Source organism: Plecotus auritus, assembly GCF_963455305.1.
Source record: "Plecotus auritus genome assembly, chromosome: 8".
Taxonomy (NCBI): domain Eukaryota; kingdom Metazoa; phylum Chordata; class Mammalia; order Chiroptera; family Vespertilionidae; genus Plecotus; species Plecotus auritus.
The window spans coordinates 30798319-30820733 of record NC_137782.1 but is presented as its reverse complement, the minus strand read 5'-3'; the positions used below and the strand labels follow the sequence as shown (position 1 = coordinate 30820733).

At 50.8% G+C, this 22415-nt stretch overlaps 1 protein-coding gene across 10 annotated transcripts; it reads left to right on the top strand.

The window, feature by feature from the left end:
• The first annotated feature begins 1273 nt into the window (after positions 1-1273).
• Positions 1274-22415, top strand: CHST13 (carbohydrate sulfotransferase 13). Of its 10 annotated transcripts, none has more exons than XM_080683535.1 (5): positions 1385-1590; positions 1882-2141; positions 2584-2725; positions 13524-13606; positions 20901-22415. In XM_080683535.1, exons 4-5 carry the CDS (start codon positions 13586-13588, stop codon positions 21744-21746), a joined length of 867 nt encoding a protein of 288 aa, XP_080539661.1. In that variant the 5' UTR covers positions 1385-1590; positions 1882-2141; positions 2584-2725; positions 13524-13585; the 3' UTR covers positions 21747-22415. The 10 variants fall into 10 exon arrangements, with proteins under 10 accessions (XP_080539658.1, XP_080539661.1, XP_080539657.1 ...); XM_080683528.1 differs by lacking the exon at positions 1385-1590 and adding an exon at positions 7218-7297 and having other exon boundaries at positions 2044-2141; positions 20901-22409; XM_080683531.1 differs by lacking the exon at positions 2584-2725 and having other exon boundaries at positions 1387-1590.

The window sequence follows — 22415 nt, the reverse complement described above, 5'->3', positions numbered from 1 at the left end:
CAAGGCTCTCTGTCCAAGTTGTCTGGAAAGCCATAATAAAAAGCTTCTGGTTTTATCAGAGAGCTGGTTTTCCCACCCCTCTGCTATTTGACACCTATCATCATCCTTGGGAGCTCTATCTTTAAGCCAAAATAACTATTATTTACTTGATATACTTCCTTAAATAGACTTTTAAAACTTAAATATATGTAATAAGAAGAAATTTATTTGGGGGGGTGGTGGGGGAGAGGAGAGATATTTGGGAGCAAACCAGCAACTCAGGTATGTGCCCCTAACCAGGAATCGAACCTGAGACCCTTCCATGTGCGGGCCACTGAGCCATACTGGCCAGGGCTTTTTGATATTGTTGTCATGAGCCAAGGAATTTTTATATCATCACTGTAACTTGCCAGAAACAGGCAGTACTATAAAAGTTAATAACTGCCCTAGCCCAGGGGTCGGCAAACTCATTAGTCAATAGAGCAGCAAACCACGGCTTGCGAGCCACATGTGGCTTGCGAGCCGCGGTTTGTCGACCACTGCCCTAGCGGGTTTGGCTCAGTGGATAGAGTGTTGGCCTGCAGACTGAAGGGTCCCAGGTTTGATTCCGGCCAGGGGCACATGCCCAGGTTGTGGGCTCAATCCCCAGTGGGGGGCGTGCAGGAGGCAGCCAATCAATGATTCTCTCTCATCATTGATGTTTCTATCTCTCTATCCCTCTCCCTTCCTCTCTGAAATCAATAAAGAAATATATTTTTAGAAAAAGTTAATAATCACTAAGATATTGTATTTAGATGGCAGTCACTGAGTGCCAGGTACTGTTTCAAACATGTCCTGTATCTCATTTAGTCCTCAAAAGACGATGAGCTGTGTCCTAGTACTATCCCATTGTACAGGGAACGGGACACAGAGAGGTTGGGCGACTGTCCTGATCTCACACAGCCAATAAGTGGTACCAGCAGGTTTTAGAGTCACCAGAGTTTTCAAGAGCTGTTAAAAAACTGGAGTTTACTGCAGCAACCTCCCCACCCCTTTCCCCCCGCCACACACACTCACACACTTACTGCTAGGTATTAGCTCAAGTGAACACACCAGTGCACACAGCATCAGCTGCCTCCTCCGGTCCCCTGCTAGCCTGCCCTCTGGGCAGCAAGACCCAGGGGACAGTCCTGGTCTCCTCACTCACAGGGCTAGCTGGATTGGTTTATTTTTCTGAGGCTGGACTTTACTCCCATTCCCTCACACCCAGGAGTCTTCAGCAAGTTTTTGTTTGTTTGTTTTTGTATTGATTTCTGAGAGTAAGGGAGCAGGAGAGAGAGATAGAAACATCAATGATGAGAAAAAATCATTGATTGGCTGCCTCCTGCACACCCCCCACCTGGGATCAAGCCGGAAACCTGGGGGGACAGAATGGAACCGTGACCTCCTGCTTCACAGGTGGACGCTCAGCCATTGAGCCTCGCCGGCTGGGCCTCAGCAAGTTCTGAGTGCTCACCTGGAGTCTGGAGCAGCTGTGGAGGCACACGGGTCCTCCTGCTCCTGGGGATGTGAACTGAGACCTTCACCTCTCCTCCCTCAGTCTAGCTGGGACCTGCATGAGCCAGAACTCAGGTAGGACCTGGAGACACCTGTGGAAAGCAGGCTACAGGGTGGCCTGGGGGAAGGGAGGGACACTCTTAAGCCTGATCCTGGGAATCAGGACTCCTGGGGAGTCCCGTACATCCCTGGCTTGTACAGCAAAAAGAGAAGGGGCGACAGGGCTCCCTCCACCTAGGCTCCACCCTTCGCACCGTGGACAGCGATCATGTGTTTATGTGGTGGGGGTGGGGGGAGTGGGGGTCGGGGGGTGCAGGCATGGAGACTGGACGAGGCCGGCCAACCTGCCCTTACCCACCTCTGCAGTCCTCCAGGCCAGAGCCGCGTTCCCGGTGGCCCCGCGACCCGCGCGAGGAAGCCCTCGCACCCCCGTGCCGCGCGCTTTGGTATGGGCCGCCGGGCAACCGGGGCGGGTCCAGGGTCGGCGCCGCCGCCCCGCGGGACACCCGGACTGCAGCGCTGGCACAGGATGGGGAGGCGCTGCTGGCGGCGGCGCGCGCTGGCGGCCGCGTGTCTGAGCGCTGCGCTCCTGCTCCTGGGCGCCGCGATCCGCGCCCTACTCCCGGGTGAGTGCCAGCTGGGCCGGGGGTTAGTGGCCAGACCCTCGACGGGGCAGGGGCACCTGCTGTCTGCTCCTGGGCTAGGGGATAGGGGTGAGTGGGCTCAGAAAGGCTCTAGATGCCCCGCCTGTGCCCCAGCTCCCCGCAAGCTCTTGCTCCCTTCGAGAAGTGGTCTCCAAACGCCCGGGATGGGGACCCTTAGGGCCTGCCAGCCTGTGCCTAGGGACCCGGGTCAGTGGCGGGTGGTGGACTGCGTTTGGCCCACCAGGGAAGGCAGCTTCCTTTACTTCACCCCACCCCTTTAGAGCCAGGCGTGGGAGAGAGTTTGATGCCCCTGCATCCCCCGCTGGTTCCTCTATGTGGCTGGCGGGGTGCTGCCTGGGGTGACCTGCTCCACCTGAAGTTCACATTGACAAGGACTTGGGGCTCCTTGGCATCTACCTCACAGTCTGGTTGGTGAAAATGAGGCAGCCAGTCAGGACCCCGCAGTGTGAAGTCCCTGCTCCAGGCCGGCATGTGCCAGACTTCACTTGTATGAATTCCTCAAACCCTCTCACCGACCCATTCACACGGAGGGACATGCCAGAGAAGTGAGTGGAGGGATGGGCGTGGATGGCTGACTTGCTGGCTGCACAGTCTGTCCTGGGCTTGAGGGGCCCAGTCATTGGCTTGTTCTCCTGACCTCTGGCTCTGTTTGCCTTTCCTGATGTGAGTGTGTGTGTGTGCGTGCGTGCGCGTGTGTTTGGGGGGCAGGGATTGTGAAAATCCTTGGAGTCCCCTTTTGGAGCCTCTCAGACAGGGTCTCAGGGAGTAAGTTACCACACCCCAGAGTGGGCAGGGGCCACTGGGCAGTGGGGTTAGGGTGGCCTAAGAGATGAGGCTGAGGAGACTGTTTGGGGGGCAGCACTTACCCATGGGCGGGGGGGGCGGCTGGGTCTAGGTTGGTGTAGGATAGGTCATCCACAGCCTTATCTGCTGGGTGACCTATTCCCTCCCCTCTCAGGACTTCAGTGCTCCCATCTATAATGGAGTGCCCAAGTTCTTCCTCACCCAGCTTCTGCTGAGGGGGATGAGGGCACACAGGAAGTGCCTGGCCTCTGGCCTCCTTACCATGGCACTGTCATGATTAGGACTGGCACTGTGCTCCTTTCTTCCTGAGGTGAGGGGCTTCTTCCCCCCATCCCCACTCCCTGCCAACCTCAAACTTCCCTGACTGCCTCTGGACTGGAGGCCAGGGTTTGGAGAGGCCTCCTCAGTGCTCACCAGATCACCCTGCCACTCACACCATTCCCTCTGTGGCTGGACACCGCTGTCCAGACCTGGACACCCCCACAAGCCACGGGTGGGAGCTGCAGTCCTGTACACCAAAATGGGTGTAGGTTTGATTCCTGGTCAGGGCACATCCCTAGGTTTCGGGTTCGATCCCCAGTTGGGGCTCATATGGGAGGCAGATGGATGTTTCTCTCTCACATCTCTCTCTCTCTCTCTCTCTCTCTCTCTCTCTCTCTCTCTCTAAAAATCAGTGAACATATCTTCAGGTGAGAATTTTAAAAAAAGGAGAGACTTTGAAATATCCTGATGTGGATGAGACATTTGAGTTGAGATCTGAACAACAAGCAGTATCCTCCCTAAAATGTCGTTTCCTGGAGGAGCTTCCCCGGTTGAAGGAAAAGTTAGTGCAAAGGTGGGGATGCACCTAATATGTTCAGAGTGGCTGCAGCTGAGGATGAGCTGGAAAGGGTGGGAGATGCACCTAGAGGGCCTTGGGAAGGAACTGGAATCTACTGTTTGCCATGGGAAGCCTTGCAGGTTTTAACATCACCAAGATGGAGCAAGAAGAAATAGGAAGCCAGTTGAAGAGACGTGATTTTCCGGAGCAGAGTGGACGGGGCTTGCCCTGGGCTGCTACTGTGGAGGAAGCAGAAATGGGGGGCTTCCTGATGGTTCTGGAGACAGAGCTGATGTGACTGGTACCCAAGAATGATCTGATCAGATAAGTTTCCATTCCACGTGGTTTGTGGAATTCAGCATGGAGTGTGAATTTTAAATTCAATACACCAACCTAGACCCAGCCGTCCCCCCCCGTCCCCCCCACCGCCACCGCCATGGATAAGTGCTGCCCCCCAAACAGTCTCCTTTTGTTTCTCTCCAAAACAAAAAGGCAGAATTGCTTTTTACTTATGAAGGGTTTGTCCACGTGTTCATCGCTTAGCCTGATCACCAGAGGTAATGTCCCTGACCCAGGGGCACACAGGTCACCCCAGAAGGCCTAAGTCATCAGGGGGAGTGAATGAGCTAGAGCAGACTGGAGCAGCAAGGCCTGCGGCTCCTGCTCATCTGGTCTTGCAACACTAGCCCAGCTAGAACTTATTAACCAGAAACCTTGTGTCATAATCCATGCTTACCAGACTGGGGATCTCCATTGTTTCCCCAAAATGGTGAAGCCTCAAGTCCCCCATGCAACAATTTGCCCCCGCTCCCTCCCCCTACCCTCCATAAAGCGGGGGACTGAGGCTTTCCTTGGGGGTGAGCATGCACGGACAATTTGTCTGGTTTCTTGGTGTGGCATTTCAGCCACCAGCCTGTGGATGCTGTGAATCGAGTTTTGTGCAGGGTGGAGTGGGTGCCTGAGGGCAGGATGGCATGGCTTGCATTAAGGTCACACATATGCTGTGGCCTGGGGTAGAACCCTGTTTCTGGCCCGTACTTGCTGTGAGGCCTTCGGCTTATTTCGTTGCCTCTCTGGTCCTATTTCCCCATCTGTCAGGTGGGGATAATAATTGTTACTACCCAAAAGGAGAAAGCATCAATGTGTACAAATCACTGAGGACAGTGCACGGTGCCCGCCGGATTTCCGGGAATTCTCCCAGTCTCTGTCTCTGTCGTTGTGTGTAGTTCCTTCTCTTTTCATCTCTGTCCTCGACACCCAGTTCCTCTTTCTCTCCTCCCTCCTATTGCCCTCTGCCTCTTCTCTCTCTCCTCTCTCCATAACCTCCTGCTATTTTTGTTTCCTTTTTTCAAAGCAGAACCCCGTGTGGTTTGCCTGTGGTTGCTCTGGATGGCAGAGTTCTTTGGCTTAGGTCCAGGACCATCCCTGACCACGAGACTGGGGCCTGCCCACCTAGCTCTCCCTGGCCTGTCTGCTCCACAGTGCCCTGGGCAGGGGCCCTGGGACACGGAATCCAGTGGAAGGGCTTGGAGGAAATAAATAGGTGGTGGGGGCAGGGGGGCTGGGGAGGAGGTTGGGTGATGGCAGTGGAGGTTGGGGGAGGCCTCAGGGTGGCCCTGTTTGAGGCTAGTCCCTACACTAGACCCCCAGCCTCTGGCTGTCCAGAGTGGGGGGCTGGACACTGGGATCTTCAAGCATTCCCCTCTGAGCCCCTATACCCATCTGTCCCCCCTCCATGGCCAGCCTGTCCTCCTGGAGGACCTGGGTTCCTCTGATCTGTGTGGCGGGCCGGGTGGGGATGGCCCAGCCCTGTAATCACTGGCCACAGCTACTCTGGGCCTCTCTCTGGTGCCCACTTCCTCTTGCACTCCACCCACTGGCCACCGGAGTCTGGTAGGGGACTCACACTCCTGCAGGCTGTGGTCTGCCCAGGAAATGACAGGCCTTTCTCAAGGGCCTTTCTGGAAGATTCTGAGTTAAGGGGCCTTAGAATAAGACAGGCCTAGGTTTCTTCTCTGTCACTTGAGCCACACTGGCTGGGCTGTACCACAGCTTTTTTATCCACTCATCTACTAATGGACATGTGGGCTGTTTACAGATCTTAGCTATCCTATATAATAAAAGCCTAATATGCTAAGTGTCCAGTTATCCAGTTGGCTGTTCAACCAATCAAAGTGTAATATGCTAATGATATGCTAAGGCAGCTCAACTGCTCGCTATGACTGACCACCAGGGGGCAGACAGTTGACCGGTCAACCAGTTGCTGTGATGTGCACTGACCACCAGGGGGCAGATGCTTCAACTGGTAGGTTAGCTTGCTTCTGGGGTCCAGCCAATTGGTACTGAGTGAGACAGGTTAGACACGCCCTGGAACCCTCCTGCGGTCCCTCCCTGGCCCTGATCATGCACTGGTGGGGTCCCTCAGCCTGGCCTGTGGGGTCCCTCAGCCTGGCCTGTGCCCTCCTGCAATCTGGTACCCCTCGAGGGATGTCGGAGAGCCGGTTTTGCCCAATCCCACAGGCCAGGCCAAGGGACCCCACTGGTGCACGAATTCATGCACCAGGCTTCTAGTTGTAAATAATTCCGCTATGAACATAGGAGCGCATATATTCTTTCTGATTGGTGTTTCTTAGGATTTTTAGGATACACTAGTATTCCCAGAAGTGGGATTACTGGGTCAAATGGCAGTTCCATTTTTAATTTTTTGAGGAAACTCCATATTAATTTCTACAGTGGCTGCACCAGTCTGCATTCCCACCAACAGTACACTGGGGATCCCTTTTCTCCACATCCTGGCCAGCACTTGTAATTTGTTTATTTATTGATGATAGCCATTCTGGCAGGTATGAGGTGATACCTCATTGTAGTTTTAATTTGCATCTCTCTGATGATTAGTGATGTTGAGCATTTTTTTTTTTTTTTTTTTTTTGGTATGTCTATTGGCCATCTGTATGTCCTCTTTGGAGGAGTGTCTTTTTTTTTTTTACGTTTACTTTTTATTGTTGACAGTATTACAGATGTCCCCTATTTCCCCCCCATTTCCTCTTATCCACCCAGCCCCTACCTCATCCAGGCCTTTACCACACTATTGTCCGTGGCCACGGGCTATGCATATATGCATACATGTTCTTTGGTTAATCTCTTTCCGTCCCCCACACCTTCTTTCCGTCCCCCACACCTTCTTTCCCTCTCCCACACCTTCTTTCCCTCTAAGATCTGTCAGTCTGTTCCATACATCCATGTCTCTGACCTCTGGGTGTAGTCAGAGCTTAAGCTCCACAGGGCTGGGCAAGAGGCATTCCAAAGGGTGGGGCTATTACTTCCCCCCAGGCTAACGCTGCAGGAATGGGAAAGGTCTGCCTGAGAAAGATGGCTTTTGCAGTATGGGGGAGTAACTCAGTACAGGGATTCAGCTTTCTCCCCAGAGCCACCAAGCCTGGACTCTCCTCAAAGAGCTCGAGTCCACTCTGCCCTCCCTCTGCCAGAGCCCACGGTGAGTGGCTGCAAATTTAATATTGTGCATTGGCCCTTTAAGAAGGTGCCTGCATTTCTAGCTTCCTTGTAGATAACTGCTTTTCTCTTGCAGCTTTTAAGATCCTCTTTGTCTCAACTTTGGCATTTCCATTATGATGTGTCTTGATGTCAGCCTCTTTGGATTCATATTATTTGAGATTCTCTGCGCTTCCTGCATTTGTATGTACAGTATATTTCTTTCAGTTATCATTTCTTCAAATAGGTTTTCAATACTTTGTTCTCTCTCTTCTCCTGCTACCCATATGATGAAATATTGTTACACCTGATGTTGCCCCAGAAGTCCCTTATACTATCTTCATTTTAAAAATTCATTTTTCTTTTTGCTGTTCTGATTGGGTGTTTTCTGCTACCTTATCTTCCAAATTGCTGATTTCTGCTGTTGTTCTTTCTAATGTATTCTTCGTGTCAGTTATTGTCTTCATTTCTGACTGGTTCTTTTTAGTGTTGTCTATCTCCATTTTTTTAAAAATAAATCTTTATTGTTCAGATTATTACAGGTGTTCCTCTATTTTTCCCCCCATAGCTCCCCTCCACCTGATTCCCCACCCCACCCCACCCCACCCCATGCCCTTACCCCTTACCCCCGCCACTGTCTTCATCCATAGGTGTAAGATTTTTGTCCAATCTCTTCCCGCACCCCTCACACCCCCTTCCCCCTGAGAATTGTCAGTCCACTACCTTTCTATGTCCCTGATTCTATTATATTCACCAGTCCATTCTGTTCTTTAGATTTTTTATTCACTTGATTTTTAGATTCACTTGTTGGTAGGTATGTATTTGATGTCATTTTGTTGTTCATAATTTTTATCTTTACCTTTTTCTTCTTCTTCCTCTTCTTAAAGAATACCCTTCAGCATTTCATGTAATCCTGGTTTGGTGGTGATGAACTCCTTTAGCTTTTTCTTGTCTGTGAAGCTCTTTATCTGACCTTCAACTCTGAATGATAGCTTTGCTGGGTAGAGTAATCTTGGTTGTAGGTTCCTGCTGTTCATCACTTTGAATATTTCTTGCCACTCCCTTCTGGCTTGCATAGTTTCTGTTGAGAAATCAGCTGACAGTCATATCGGTACTCCCTTGTAGGTAACTAACCGTTTTTCTCTTGCTGCTTTCAAGATTCTTTGTCTTTTGCCCTTGGCATTTTAATTATGATGTGTCTTGGTGTGGTCTTCTTTGGATTCCTCTTGTATGGGGTTCTGTGTGCTTCCTGGACTTGTAAGTCTATTTCTTTCACCAGGTAGGGAAAGTTTTCTGTCATTATTTCTTCTAATAGGTTTTCAATATTTTGCTCTCTCTCTTTTTCTGGCACCCCAAAAATTCAGAAGTTGTCGCAGAGGCTCCTTACACTATCTTCATATTTTTGGATTCTTTTTTCTTTTTGTTTTTCTGGTTGGGTGTTTTTTGTTTCCTCATATTTCAGATCTTTGGTTTGATTCTTGGGGTCCTTTGACCTACTGTTGAATTTCAGTATATTCTTTATTTCAGACAGTGTATGCTTAATTTCTGACTGGTCCTTTTCCATTTTTTTGGCATTCTCATTAAGGTCCTTGAAGGTCTCACTAAGCTCCTCGGAGGTCTCATCAAGTTTCTCGGCGGTTTTTAGAAGATTCTTGAGTAACCTTATAAATGTGGTTCTGAACTCTATGTCGTCCAGTAGTTTGCTTTCCTCCATTTCTTTAATTCGTGACATGTTTCTTTGTCTCTGCATTTTGCTGCTTCCCTGTGTTGATGGAGTGGCTTTGTGTGGTAGGTGACCTATAGGGGCCAGTAGCTCAGCCTCCCCAATCACCTGAGGTGGACACCTTTGGTACACCCCTTTGTGGGCTGAGAGCAAAGTCTTGGTGTAGTTAAGCCTTGATTGCTGTTGGTACACTGGGAGGAATTGACCTCCAGGCCAATTGGCTGTGAGGACCCGCTGTGTCTATAATGGAAGAACTGCTGGAGACACGCTTATGGTGCAGGACTTGTTTCAGTGGGGCTTTGGTGCTCACTGAGTCTGCCTCTTGAATGTGTCACTTATGGATGTGAGGAGTTGAAATCTGGTGTCTCACACTGACTACTAGGTACACTAACTTCTGGATCTCCAATGGGGTGCATGTCAGCTGCTGTCTGAGGCCACCCAGCAGGCGCTACAGCAAGAACTACAGTTTTTCTCCTCTTTGCTTGGGGTTTGGAGGTTTTGGAGCTGTCTGACCTGGGCTGCAAGTTTTCTATGTTAAGCTGTGATAAGGCAGGCCATTCATATGCTAAAGCCGCTGCTTGGAGCTTAGGTGGGTTTGTAGGTTGCGCAGGGCGGGGTCTCAGGGCATCACTAGGCTAGGGCATGGCAAACAGCGATGGCTGCCAGTAAGCCGGCTCTGCATCTCCGACCGCGTCCCCGCGTCCCGCGCCCCAGTGCAGTAAACAATTATTCCTGCGCGCAGCCCTGCAAGCAAGCCACCCTCACTTTCCAACCCGATGGTAGACAGTCCAGCTTCTCCCCGTAGGAGTTTGGGTCCCCCACGTCTCCCCAGAAACTGGAGTTCAGAGTAATCGGGAGCTTGTCTCCCTTTGGGTTGAAAAAAGCAGCGCTCCCAATAGCCCGCCGTCAGCCCGATACGCACGCCCCCGTACCTCAGCTTTTCAGCGCTTGTGCACGTCTCAATGCTCTTTTCTCTTTCCTTCTAGTTGTAGAACTTCCACTCAGCCAGCTTTCCCGTGGTTCTGGGTGATAGACATTTTGTCTTTTAGTTGTAGTTTTGAAATTGTTGTGCGAGGCAGCAGTTTAGGTGTTTACCTACGCCGCCATCTTGGATCCTCCTCTATCTCCATTTTTATGTTTCCTTTTTGTTGAAGTTCTCACTGAGATCATTGAGCATTCTTATAACCAGTGTTTTGAACTCTGCATCTGGTAGATTGGTTGTCTCCATTTTGTTCAGTTATTTTTCTGGAGTTTTGTTCTGTTCTTTCATATAGGACATATTTCTTTGTTTCTTCATTATGACTGCTTCCCTATGTTTGTTTCTATGTATTAGGTAGATTTGCTACATCTCCTGGTCTTTGTTATTTTTAATTCTTTATTGTTGAAAGTATTACATATGTCCCCCTTTTTCTCCCATTGACCCCTTTCAGCCCTCCCTCCCTGCCCCAACCCCAGGCCTTCAGCACCCTATTGTCTGTGCCCTTGGGTTATGCATACATGCTTACAAGGTCTTTGGTTGATTACCTCCCACCCACACACCCTCCCCTGCCTTCCCTCCGAGATTCTGCATTCTGTTCCATGCTCCATGTCTCTGGATCTACTCCCTTCATTAGTTTATTTTGTTTCTTGGATTCCACATATGAGTGCAATCATGTGATACTTGCCTTTCTCTGACTGGCTTATTTCACTTAGCATGATACTCTCCAGCCTCCTCCATGCTGTCTCAAAGGATAAGAGATTCTTCTTTTTTACTGCTGCATAGTATTCCATGGTATAAACATACCACAGCTTTTTTATCCACTCATCTTCTTATGGGCACTTGGGCTGTTTCCAGATCTTAGCTATTGTAAATTGTGCTGCTATGAACATAGGGGTGCATACATTCTTTCTGATTGGTGCTTCGATTTTCTTAGGATATATTCCTGGAAGTGGGATTACTGGGTCAAATGGCAGTTCTATATTTAATTTTTTGAGAAAACTCCATACATCTCCTGGTCTTGGTGGAGTGGCCTTATATAGTAGGTGTCCTGTGGGGCCCAGAGGTGCAGTCTTTCTGGTCATCTGAGCCAGTTGCTCCAGTTGTGTTCCTGTGTGAGTTGTGTGTGCCCTCCTGTTGTAGTTGAGCCTGGATTGCTGTTGGCATGTCAGTGGGAGGGACTGACTCTCAGGCTGACTGGCTGTAAGGACTGGCTTTCATTACAGTTGAGCTGTTGTATGGGGTTTGACTGCATGGAGCAGGATTCGTTTTAGTGGGGCTCTGGTGCCTGCCGAGTTCCTCTCTGAGTGTCATTTATGGAGCTAATTGGGTGGTGCTCAGTGCAGTGTAGTCTGAATTCACAAGGTGTGTTGGTTGTAGAGCAGGTGTCCTCAGACTTTTTAAACAGAGGGCCAGTTTACTGTCCCTCAGACCGTTGGAGGACCGGACTATAGTTTAAAAAAAAAAACTATTAACAAATTCCTATGTGCACTGCGGGCCCAGGACAAGTCTGCTGCTAAGCAGGACAGGCAGCGGCACCCGGCGGGCCGGATAAATGTCCTTGGCAGGCCGCATGTGGCCCACGGGCCATAGTTTGAGGACCCCTGTTCTAGAGCCTTTGGGAGGGAATCCCGCACATGCCCAGATCAGCTGCTGCCTATGCCTGATGCAGGGCCACCTGCTAGGAGGTACAAAATAATCTTCAATTGGTAGCTGCCAGTGCTTTGCTTGGAGGTGCCTGGGGTGCCAGGATTGGGGCTGCTTAGCAAGAGGTACAGGGCATGCCAAGAACAGCCACTGCTTGTTTCAGGTTTGTGGCCGTTTAGGAAAGTTTGCAGTATAGGCCAAGGCCAGCAGCTAATGAGGAACAGCAGCTAAAAGAGGCAGATAACAAAGTTGGGTGGGGTGGGATCTTGGAATCACCAAGTGGGGTAAGTGGTATTAGGCAGGTTGTTGGAAACTCAGATGTGGCACCAGCCTGCCCCTGTAGACTGGTGGAGTAGGGGGCTAGGGCTCAACAAAGGGAACATAGCACCTGCTAGCACTTGCCAGTTGTGGGGGTGGGAGGAGGGCTCAACAAATTAACAATGGCACCTGCCCACGTTGAGCTGCCCCTCCAGCCTTCACCCAAAAGCTAGACAAGGCAGTTCTTTCCCATATGTCCCTGGTGCTTTTCTAGCTGTTGTCCCTTCGCTGGAGCTTAGGGCAATGTTTGTGAGTGAGTCTGTGCTCGGGCCTTTTAAGAGGACACCGGGGTCTACAGCAGCCCTCTGTCTTACCAGACAGAGGCCCCGCTGATTTTCACAGCAGATCTTGCTCCTCACTGGGGACCTCACAGCTGAGATATCCCTCCTGAGTATTAACTTCCACACATGGTTGTGGGACCAGCCCATTTCAGGACTCTGCCCCTCCTACCAGTCTCAACGTGGCTTCCTTTTAAAAATTACTAATTCAATCTTTTCACTTGTTATAAGTCTGTTGAGGTTTTTGTATTTCTTCTTGAGTCAATTTTAGGAATTTGTGCCTTTCTAGGAATTTTCTATTTCATTTAGGTTATATAATTTATTCTTGTACAGTTGTTCATATTATACTCTTATAACCCTTTCTTATTTCTATAAGGTCCAGTACTAATGTCACCTCTTCCATTCCTGCCTTTAGTAATATGAGTCTTCATTTTTTTCTTCTTGGTCAATCTAGTTAAAGATTTGCAATTTTGGTGATGTTGTAAAGATTGTGTTATAGTTTATTATTGTATTAATAAATATAATCATATTTAAGAAAAATATGATCCAGAAGGTCTTGAACCTTTCCTCACCTATATTGATTATAGTACTAAAAATATATCCATATTAATTGAATATGTTTAAGAAGATAGTCCTTAAGGCACATTTTGAGTGAAGAATAAATTTAACAAGCTGAGTTTATGGTAGTTTTAGAAGATTGAAAAATTTAGCACTGAGACAGACAGATAGTATCTGTCCTCAGGGTCGTCCATTCTGGGAGACAGCTAAAGCTGTATTTACCATGAAGAAGCATGCACACTGCTTGGGGAATTACAGGCTGCTGGAGGAATTCACGGTGGATCAGTAGAGAGCCTGCAGTCTGGCTGTGCCACTTCACTACTGCCCATCCCTCCCTGGACAGACAGGTAGCTTCTTGAGCCTCTGAGGGCTCCTCAGTCATGGGGCTGGCTAGGGCAGGGCATGAGATGAGGGCAGACTCAGGTGGGTGAGTTTGAGTGGTCAGGCCTTTCCCAGAGGGCTATGGACTGGGTACCATCTTTCCTCTCATCTCTTCCTGTCTGGAATCCTCCAACTCTAGAGGGCATGGCATGCCCGATGGATTAGGGGCCCTGTCAGTGCTTCCCCACACTTCACCAACCTCCCTCCCCATCCCAAGGCAGGTGGGACAGGAGGGAAACTGAGTCTCAGAGATGGGTTAGTTGTGCCTTAGGTGAGCTGACCAAGCCCAACAGCATCAAAGCCATTTCTTCTGATGCAGTGATGACACCTCTCTCTTTATGCTCCACAGAATCTGGAAACAAGGCCCTGGGCTCTGGCTGGCTTGGTGGGAAGAAGAGGAGTCCCCTGCAGATGCTCTATGACCTGGACCAGGTAAGTGGACAGACCCCATTCTGGGACCCCTCCCTCTGCCTCCAGACATGGAAACCTGAGATCCCCAATGTAAACCTACAGCAAACATGTCAAACTCACTGCCTGTGGGCCACATGCGGCCCACAACAAGTATTTTTGCGGCCCAGCCAATATAACAGTATGTAAGAAACGTTTTAATAAAAATTTTGTAACTTAATTTTTACAATACCCTGTTATACATAATCTCTATATATAAAAGGCTAATATGCAAATTGTCTGCTCGGGAGTTTGACCAGGAGAGCGGGAGTTTGATCGCTCACTATGATGTGTGATGACCACCAGGGGGTGGTGCGGGACATGTCTGGCGACTAGTGGTGGCGGGGTGCTGAGGGGGTGAGGGAAGGAGGAGGCGGGGAGGCGAGGAGGCCAGGCCTAGGGACCCTACCCTGCACGAATTTCGTGCACCAGGCCTCTAGTTACTAATAACAAACTACAACGTTTGCTAATGACTGATTACTATAATCGTGTTACATTCATTTCCCTTATGTGCCTTATGTGCAGGCACACCATTTCTCTCCACTAATACTAGCAGCGAATATTTTAGCAGCCAACTGCCACATCATTAATCTTGTACTGACTTGTTTGGTGTGTGCAACAGGAAATATTTCGCTTTCAAAGAACAAGAAAAATAGGTTTATTTGCATTACACTTATTAATTTATGCAGTTATTCAGTGTCCGGTAAGTTAATGTTCAAGAAATAATATTAATTTTTATTAAAATGTTCTATTATTTTATGTTAATGATTACTCATTTCAGCCCTTTGTATTCAGCATGTCTTTATCAAAATAAACCTACAGTTCTATGAAAATTGAAGCTATTATTTTTTTGCGGCCCACATAAACTTAAACCTTGTTTATTTGGCCCATGTTAGCCTTTTACTTTGACATGCTTGACCTACAGTCATGGGACTGGAACCCACACTGGGCACAGAGAAGCATCCTCTGAAAATCCAGGCTCTGGGGATGTGACAAGGGCAAATCTTGGGGGCAAGCTGAGAGAGCTGGTGTCTCCAGCTACCCCCCATTGTCCATCACCTACTCAAAAATACACTGTGCCCACTCTGTGCCAGGCACTGTTGTATGTGCTGTGGATATGAAAGAGACTGAAACAGACACTGAGTCTCCCCTCAGGGAGTTGACAGTCTAGTGGGGAGATAGTAATTAAGTGAACCCCAAATCAGTACCAGCTGCAATAGGGAAACACAAAGGAGCCCCTGCCTCACCTATTCTCAGGCAATGGACCAGATGGCTTGCTGGTCCATGAACCTCACTTCTGTTGTTGGCCCCACTAGTACCACACACACACACATAGGGTTGTACCCCACTGAGAGTCACACCCCCTGCCTCACACCACACCCAAACAGCCACACTCAGGGGCACCCATTCAGGTAGCATGTGTTGAGCACCTACTGTATGAAGACTGTGCTCAGGAAGCTATGGATCCAGCCACAACCAGGTAGGCTAGTTCCCTGCCCTTGTGCCGCTGACAGTCCAATGGGGCGGGGCGGGGGGAAGATTATCTGATCACTGCCTCCACTAACCTGTGACTGATTTGTGTCTAAAGGGGAAGTATGAGGCACAAGGAGAGCTCTACCAGGAGGGTCCTAGTTTAGATGGGGGAGAGGGACCTGTATGAGAACATTTTTCTCACTCCAAAAAGAACCTAGTACCCATTAGCAGTCAATCCCCATGTTCTCCAACCCCAGCCCCTGACAACCACCAATTTACTTTCTGTTTCTATGGGTCTATTCCAGACACTTTATATAAATGGAATCATACAAGTGGCCTTTTATGTCTGGCTTCTTTTACTTAGTGTGCATAATGTTTTCAAGTTTTATGCATGTTTTAGCATGTGTCAGAACTCCATTCCTTTTTATGACTGAATAATATCCCACTGAATGGACAGACCACATACATACTACTTATCTATTTCCCAGTTGATGGACATTTGGGTTGTTTCCACTCTCTGGCTAATATGAATAATGTAGTTGTAAGCATTTGTGTACAAGTTTTTGTATAACTTTTGTTTTTGTTTCCTTAGTATAAACCTAGGAATGGAATTGCTGGATCATATGTTTATTTTCTGAGGAACTGTCAAACTGCTTTCCACAACATCTATACCATTTACATTCTCACCAGCAATGAACGAAGGGTCCACTTCCCCGCATCATCACTAATATTTATTGTCTTACTAGAGGCTCAGTGCACGAAATTCATGCATGGGGGGGGGGTCCCCTCAGCCCAGCCTGCACCCGCTCCAATCCAGGACCCCTCGGGGGATGTCTGACTGCCGGTTTAGGCCCAATCGGACATCCCTCTCACAATCTGCCAGTTTAGGTTGGACATCCCTCTCACAATCTGGGACCGTTGGCTCCTAACTGCTCACATGCCTGCCTGCCTGATCACCCCTAACTGCCCCCCCCTGCCGGCCTGGTCACCCCCAACTGCCCCCCCACCTGCTTGCCTGGTTGCCCCCAACTGACCCCCTGCCAGCCTTGTTGCCCCACGCAGCCTGCTGTTCAGTAGTTTCGTTGTCCCTCACTGTTCAGTTGTTACTATTACTGTGACGCATCCTGGACAATTTGCATATTCCTCTATTATTAGTATAGATTGCCTCAAGGCTCTTAATACAATGTTTAGAAATTAAAATCTTTCTTTTAAGAAATCTTAGACAAAAACAAAACAAAACAAAACACCAAAGAAGGGGGTAGGAGGGTTGGAGGGTTAGTCTTGGAGGTGAAGACCCAGAAAAAGCTTGAAGAAAGCAAGGGTGGTTGCTGGAGGTACAGCTGAGGAGGGCTAGGAAGGGCTGGGCTCAAGTGTTTTCCTAATATTACCTAATTCATAGAGTTGTAAAGGGCATAGCAAGGGGCCTGGCACACAACACGTGCTATAAATGCTATTTTACAGAGGAGGAACAGGCTGAGAGAGGGCCAGCTTCCTGCCCAAGTACTGAGATTAGAATTTGTTGGAGGTTGGGGGAGGACTGCTTGGGATGAAGAAATCAAGACCCAAAGGAACATGCCAATTCAGAAATATAGAAATAGCTAATTTTATTATTGAACAAAAAAGATCCTAATAGCCTGCAAGTGGCTGCATTTTTTCAACTCTGTTTATAAATTAAAGCTACCATTCGTTTTTTCACAATTTTAAATTTAATTTTATTTGAATTTCACAAAAGAAAAAGAAGTTGATGGAAGTGCTGAATTCATATAAATATTTCCTCTAGACAAGAGTTACTTCCCCTAAAATATCCCTTCAAGATTAAAAAAAAGAAAATGTGAGAACATTAAAAGTTGAAGTCATTATGATTTTTTCCAAACACATATTTTCATTTTTGTTTGTATAGACTGACTTCTTGCTGTGAAAGATGAGTTTGTTGGCCCAGCCACACGGGCATGAACACGCAGTTCTGAAAATACTGAGCCCTTCTGTACCAGTTAATAAATGTCAGTCACTTACTCTCCCCAGGGCTCTCCCTCTCTCCTGGCTGCCCATCCCACTGCCAGGACCAACCCCCATCCTCATCTCCCCAGGACCCAGAGCTACAGGGGAAAGGGGACTCTGGTCCCATCTCCCCAGGCAGCTTAGTTTCCATCTGTTTTACATAATGGCCTCAGGTAAGGCTTTGTTTGCAGGAAGTATTCAGTGTGAACACCGTTTGAAAACCCCTGCTCAAGGTCAGCCCTCAGGCCCTTGCAAGTTTGCACAGTCCGGGGTTTCCGAGAATGGAGGCCTTTCTCCCAAACACACTACTAGCTCCTTATGAAGTCAAGTGCATGTCTGCATCCTGGTGTAATTACCTTGCATCCAAATGGGCAACAGACACAGGCCTGCAGGTATGGAGACAACCCCTGAGCCAGCTCCAAATCAGATGAGGCAGAAGGTGCTGGAGCCCAGGCTCAAGTGGAGGCAGCAGGAAGGGAGTGGGCTTTGCTCGGTGCCCAGCCCTGTGCCAGGTGCTCACCGTCTAGATCCTCTCCAATCCTATGAGAGGTGTTTCTTTGCTCTTTCCTCCCTCCCTCCTTCCCTTCCTTCCAGATTTACTGAGCACCTGTCTGTGCCAAGGGCTGGGGTACAAAGGCAAAGCTAGTATTCCCAAGATGCTAGCCCCGTGAGAGCATCATCAAGAAAACGGCTGTGACTGGGGTGGGTGCAGGATGCAGGGGGAGACCCAAGTGACTCAAGGAAGGTTCTCCAGTGAAGTTAAAGCCAAGCTGGGATTTGAAGGATGAGGAAGGGCATTCAAGGTGGAAGGCACTGCATGTGCGAAGGCAGGGGGGCAGGAAACAGCCCTCCTGGCCTGGGAACTGTGGGAGGGCGATGGAGCCCAGGTCCAGGAAATTTGCTGGGTGAGGGTGGGGTCCCAGAACCCACTATCTGGACCTTCTGCCTCCTTGACCTCCTTTGCTCCCAGCTGCCTGGCCAGGAAGAGGCCTCTGCCTACCTGCACAAAAGGAGGTTTTGAAGCTGGAGGGAGGGAGTGAAGAAGGAGGGGCCAGCTGGTGTGTATTTTTGGATTGCTTCTCAGAAATCTCCCCCCCCCCTCCTTCTCTTCCTCCCACACCATGGCTACCACGCGACAGCTGGGGGAGCCACCTGTAAGCTGGGCTGAGTTGAGGGGGAGGTTGGCTGGGGGTAGGGACCGCTGTTCCCCCTCTCTGAGCCTCAGTTTTGGCATCTAGAATATGGGTACAACAACCTAGTTGCTGGCTCCTGTCAACCCAGGTGCTCCAGGAAGCAGAGGCCCAGGCTGGACTCATTAGAGGAAAGGCCTGGGAGGTAAGGGCGGGGCTGGGGAGTGCCCTGCATCATCCTGCAGCTGGGGGCTCAGCAAGGCGGCGAGGAATCCCCGACCCACGTAGCCTGCACTTCCCACCAAGCAGCATGCCCTGGTGCCCACTGCATTGTCACTGCCAAGGAGCTCCCGGGGGAGCCGGAGACAGGGCCAAGGCTCAGACACAGGGATGAATCTCCTTGTGAGCCCCTGCAGTGAGAGGTCTAGGGGGTCTCCCCTGCTGGGGCACAGGGCTCAGCTGTTCCCAGAACCCAGTCAAAGCCCCAAACGGAGGGGCAAGGAGGGTTCTATTTCCTGAGGCTGCTGCTCCGATAACTACAGATTGGCCCAAACAAATAGGAAAATGTGCTCTCCCCGTTGTGGGGCCAGAATCTGAAATCAGGGTGTCCGGGGCTGTGCTCCCTCAAAGGGCTCCAGGAGGGGGTCCTTGCTGCCTCTTCAGCAGCCGGGGACTCCTGGCCCCATCCCTTCAATCTTCACGCAGCCCATCCTCCATCCTCACTGGACTTCTCCCTCAGGTTCAGGTGGCCCCATCCCTTTGTTGACACACCTATTCTCCCATGATCAGGTGGCCCCACCCCTTTTTCACGGGAGTACTTCCGCTTGATTATGTGACCCTGTCCCCTTGTTTACATGCACACTGTCACTTGATCACGTGCCCCCCCATTGTCTGCGTGCCTGTGCTCAGTGTTCACATGCCCCCACCCCCTTGAGACCTTGGATGGTCTCTGTTTCTGGGATGCCACCTTCCCAGTTGGCTGTCTGCCCCTGTTCTCACACCTGTCAACCGTCCCTTTGCCAAAGTCCTTCCAGAAAAAGCCATCTCTTTCCTGCTGAGACTGTAACAGTTGGGATTGAAAAGGAGACAGGAGAGTTGTGGCCCGTCCAGGGTCCATGCAAGAGGTCCACAGGGGCCTATGCAGTCCCTGGAAGGCTGTGCCTCTGGGCGGCTGCTTTGTCCCGAGATCCATCCCAGCTGGTAACCTTGGCGGAGTCCCGCTGCATTGGGCGAGGGCCTTGTGTGGAGAAGGTCCTGCCTCCCCTCGCCGGCTGTGGCTTAGAATACAAAGTACCATTATTTTTCCTGTGTCTGGCTTCCGCAGCCCGCCTCCCCTGGCAGATTTGGTTTTACCCCAAAAAGAAATTGATTCGGGTCTGCAAACTGTCTGACTTCTGCATTTGCTCTGTGAGACGTAGCTCTGCCCAGGTGCTGCCTGGTATGAGATCCTGATGCCACCCCACCTCCGTGGCAGTATCTCTCATCCCCTGGAGACCTCATTCAGCACACAGCACCCTCAATGCTCCCCTGTAGCTCCAGGGACCCGCTGAGCCTGGGCCCCAGCCTGTCACTAGTCCCGCAGGTCCTGCCTGTAGCCCCAGGGTCCTCAAACCAGTCTGGGAGGGGCCGGTGGGTTGACCCCTTAGACAGAGGGGTACAGACCAAAGCTATCATTCTTTTTTTTCCATATCATCATGAGTTTTTTTGTTTTTTCTTATTAAAAAATGTTAATGTTGACATTATTGCAGGTGTCCCCCTTCCCCCTTTGCCCACCTCCACCCATCCTCTCCTCCCCTTCCTTGGCCTTCATCAAAGTATTGTCTATGTCCATGCGGTATGCATGTATGTTCTTTAGCTAACCCCTTCGCCTTCTTTATCCAGTCACCCCTCCTCAAAAAATTAAAGATGGAACTGCCTTTTACTTGATCCCAAATATTCTGGGAATATATCCTAAGAATTCAAAAAACACCAATCAGAAAGAATATATGCTCCCACTATGTTCATAGCATTATTTACAATAGCTAAGATCTGAAAACAGCCCAAGTGCCCACCAGCAGATGAGTGGATAAAAAAAGCTATGGTACATCTACACCATGGAATACTACAGGGCTGTAAAAAGCTACCATTCTTATACACTCATTAGTCAATGGAGCCAAATATCAACAGTACAGCGACTGAAATTTCTTTTGAGAGCCAAAAACCGACTTCTGCGCATGGGCCGCGAAGTTTCCATCGCACTGTAGGGGCGCGCCCACACGTGGTATTTTGTGGAAGAGCCACACTCAAGGGGCCAAAGAGCTGCATGTGGCTCTCGAGCCGCAGTTTGCCAACCACTGCACTATGCTACTTCTAGTAATTCAATGTGCTCTCATGGTGAGGACTCTGAAGCCATACTTCGTTATCAGTCTGATCCTGTCACATTTGTTATCAGGACCTCCTCAGTCCTGAGTGTCCAACAACTGACTAATCACTTCTCTACATGCCTCTGCAAGGTTAGATTTATTTCCCCCAACCCAGGTCCAGGACAAATGCCTAGGCCCCCAATCATACAGTGATGGGTGGCAGCGCGGGGTTTCCAGTCCAGGCCCCCTACCGGCTGCCGGACCCTGACTCACACAGGTCACTGGGCGTCACGCCCGCCCGGCAGCTGCCCTGACACCGACCCCTGTCCTCCACAGGGTTCGAGCTCGGCCCTGGCAGAGGTGCACCGGCAGCGACGCAATATGCTGCGCCGCGCCTGCAGCCGCCACACACGCCGGCAGCGCCTTCTGCAGCCCGAGGACCTGCGGCACGTGCTGGTGGACGACGCCCACGGCCTGCTCTACTGCTACGTACCCAAGGTGGCCTGCACCAACTGGAAGCGCGTGCTGCTGGCGCTGCGCAGCCCGGGGGCCGCAGACCCGCAGGCCATCCCCGCGCACCAGGCGCACGCGCCGGGCCGCCTGCCCTCTCTGGCAGACTTCAGCCCCGCCGAGATCAACCGGCGCCTGCGCGCCTACCTGACCTTCCTCTTCGTGCGCGAGCCCTTCGAGCGCCTGGCTTCGGCCTACCGCAACAAGTTCGCGCGGCCCTACAGCGCCGCCTTCCAGCGGCTTTATGGCACGCGCATTGTGCGGCGCCTGCGCCCGCGCCCGCACCCGGACGCGCTGGCCCGCGGCCACGACGTGCGCTTCGCCGAGTTCCTGGCCTACCTGCTGGACCCGCGCACGCGCCGCGATGAACCTTTCAATGAGCACTGGGAGCGCGCCCACGCGCTCTGCCACCCGTGCCGCCTGCGCTACGACATCGTGGGCAAGTTCGAGACCTTGGCGGAGGATGCGGCCTTCGTGCTGGGCCTGGTGGGCGCGCCAGGCCTGCGCTTCCCCGCTCCACCGCCCCGGGCCAAGGCAGCCACCGCCCAGGACCAGGCCATGCGCCTCTTTCAGGACATCAGCCCCTTCTATCAGCGGCGCCTCTTTGACCTCTACAAAATGGACTTCCTGCTCTTCAACTACTCCGCCCCCTCCTACCTGCGGCTGCACTAGCCTGCAGTGTTCCCCACGGGGCCTGGTGCACTGCAGAGGCTCCGAGGCCAGGGATGGGGAGGCTGGAGAATGGGAGTTTTTGACAACCACTGCATTGGGCCGACATCACACCTGGGCGGTTTTGGGTGCAGCCATTCAGCTGTTGTATAGCTGTGTGCCTATCCCCTGTCCTGCCTGTCGCTTGACGTTGCTTCTTCTAACTGGGGTGGGTGAGGATTTGGATAATAGAGTTTTAAGTTACAAAGAGTCCATTTTTTGTCAGCTGTGTCCCTGAACCTGTCCATGGTGTAACAGAGCAGAATGCTGGCTCAAGGCAGCCTGTGGCCATCCTAATTCCCTCCCCACTTCATCTACTCTGGTAAGGACAGCCCTGGCCAAGGACAGAAGCCCTCCCCTGCAGGACTCAGGCTGGGGCCATCCTTGCCCATGGGCATGGCACAGGAGCCAGCTGTGAGCCGCCTTCACTCTGCCCGTCACAGAGCAGGGCCACCTTTCCTGTGGCTGGCCCTGCCCTGGCCCCACCCTTGGTCTTAGTCTGGCCAGATGCTATGTTGCCTCTGTGTGCCCACGGAGTCCAGGGTGCAATATGACGGCAGGTTTTATAGGACTTGGGTGATCTGGGGAGCTCATGTTATCGAAATAAATGAGTTTTGTTACTTTCTGACAGTT

Coding starts and splice junctions, on each gene's coding strand:
- CHST13 (XM_080683528.1), top strand. CDS start 2,045: ATGGGGAGGCGCTGCTGGCGGCGGCGCGCGCTGGCGGCCGCGTGTCTG. Junction 2,726..7,217: donor CGGAGGGACATGCCAGAGAA/GTGAGTGGAGGG, acceptor ACAGGGATTCAG/CTTTCTCCCCAGAGCCACCA. Junction 13,607..20,900: donor TGCTCTATGACCTGGACCAG/GTAAGTGGACAG, acceptor TGTCCTCCACAG/GGTTCGAGCTCGGCCCTGGC.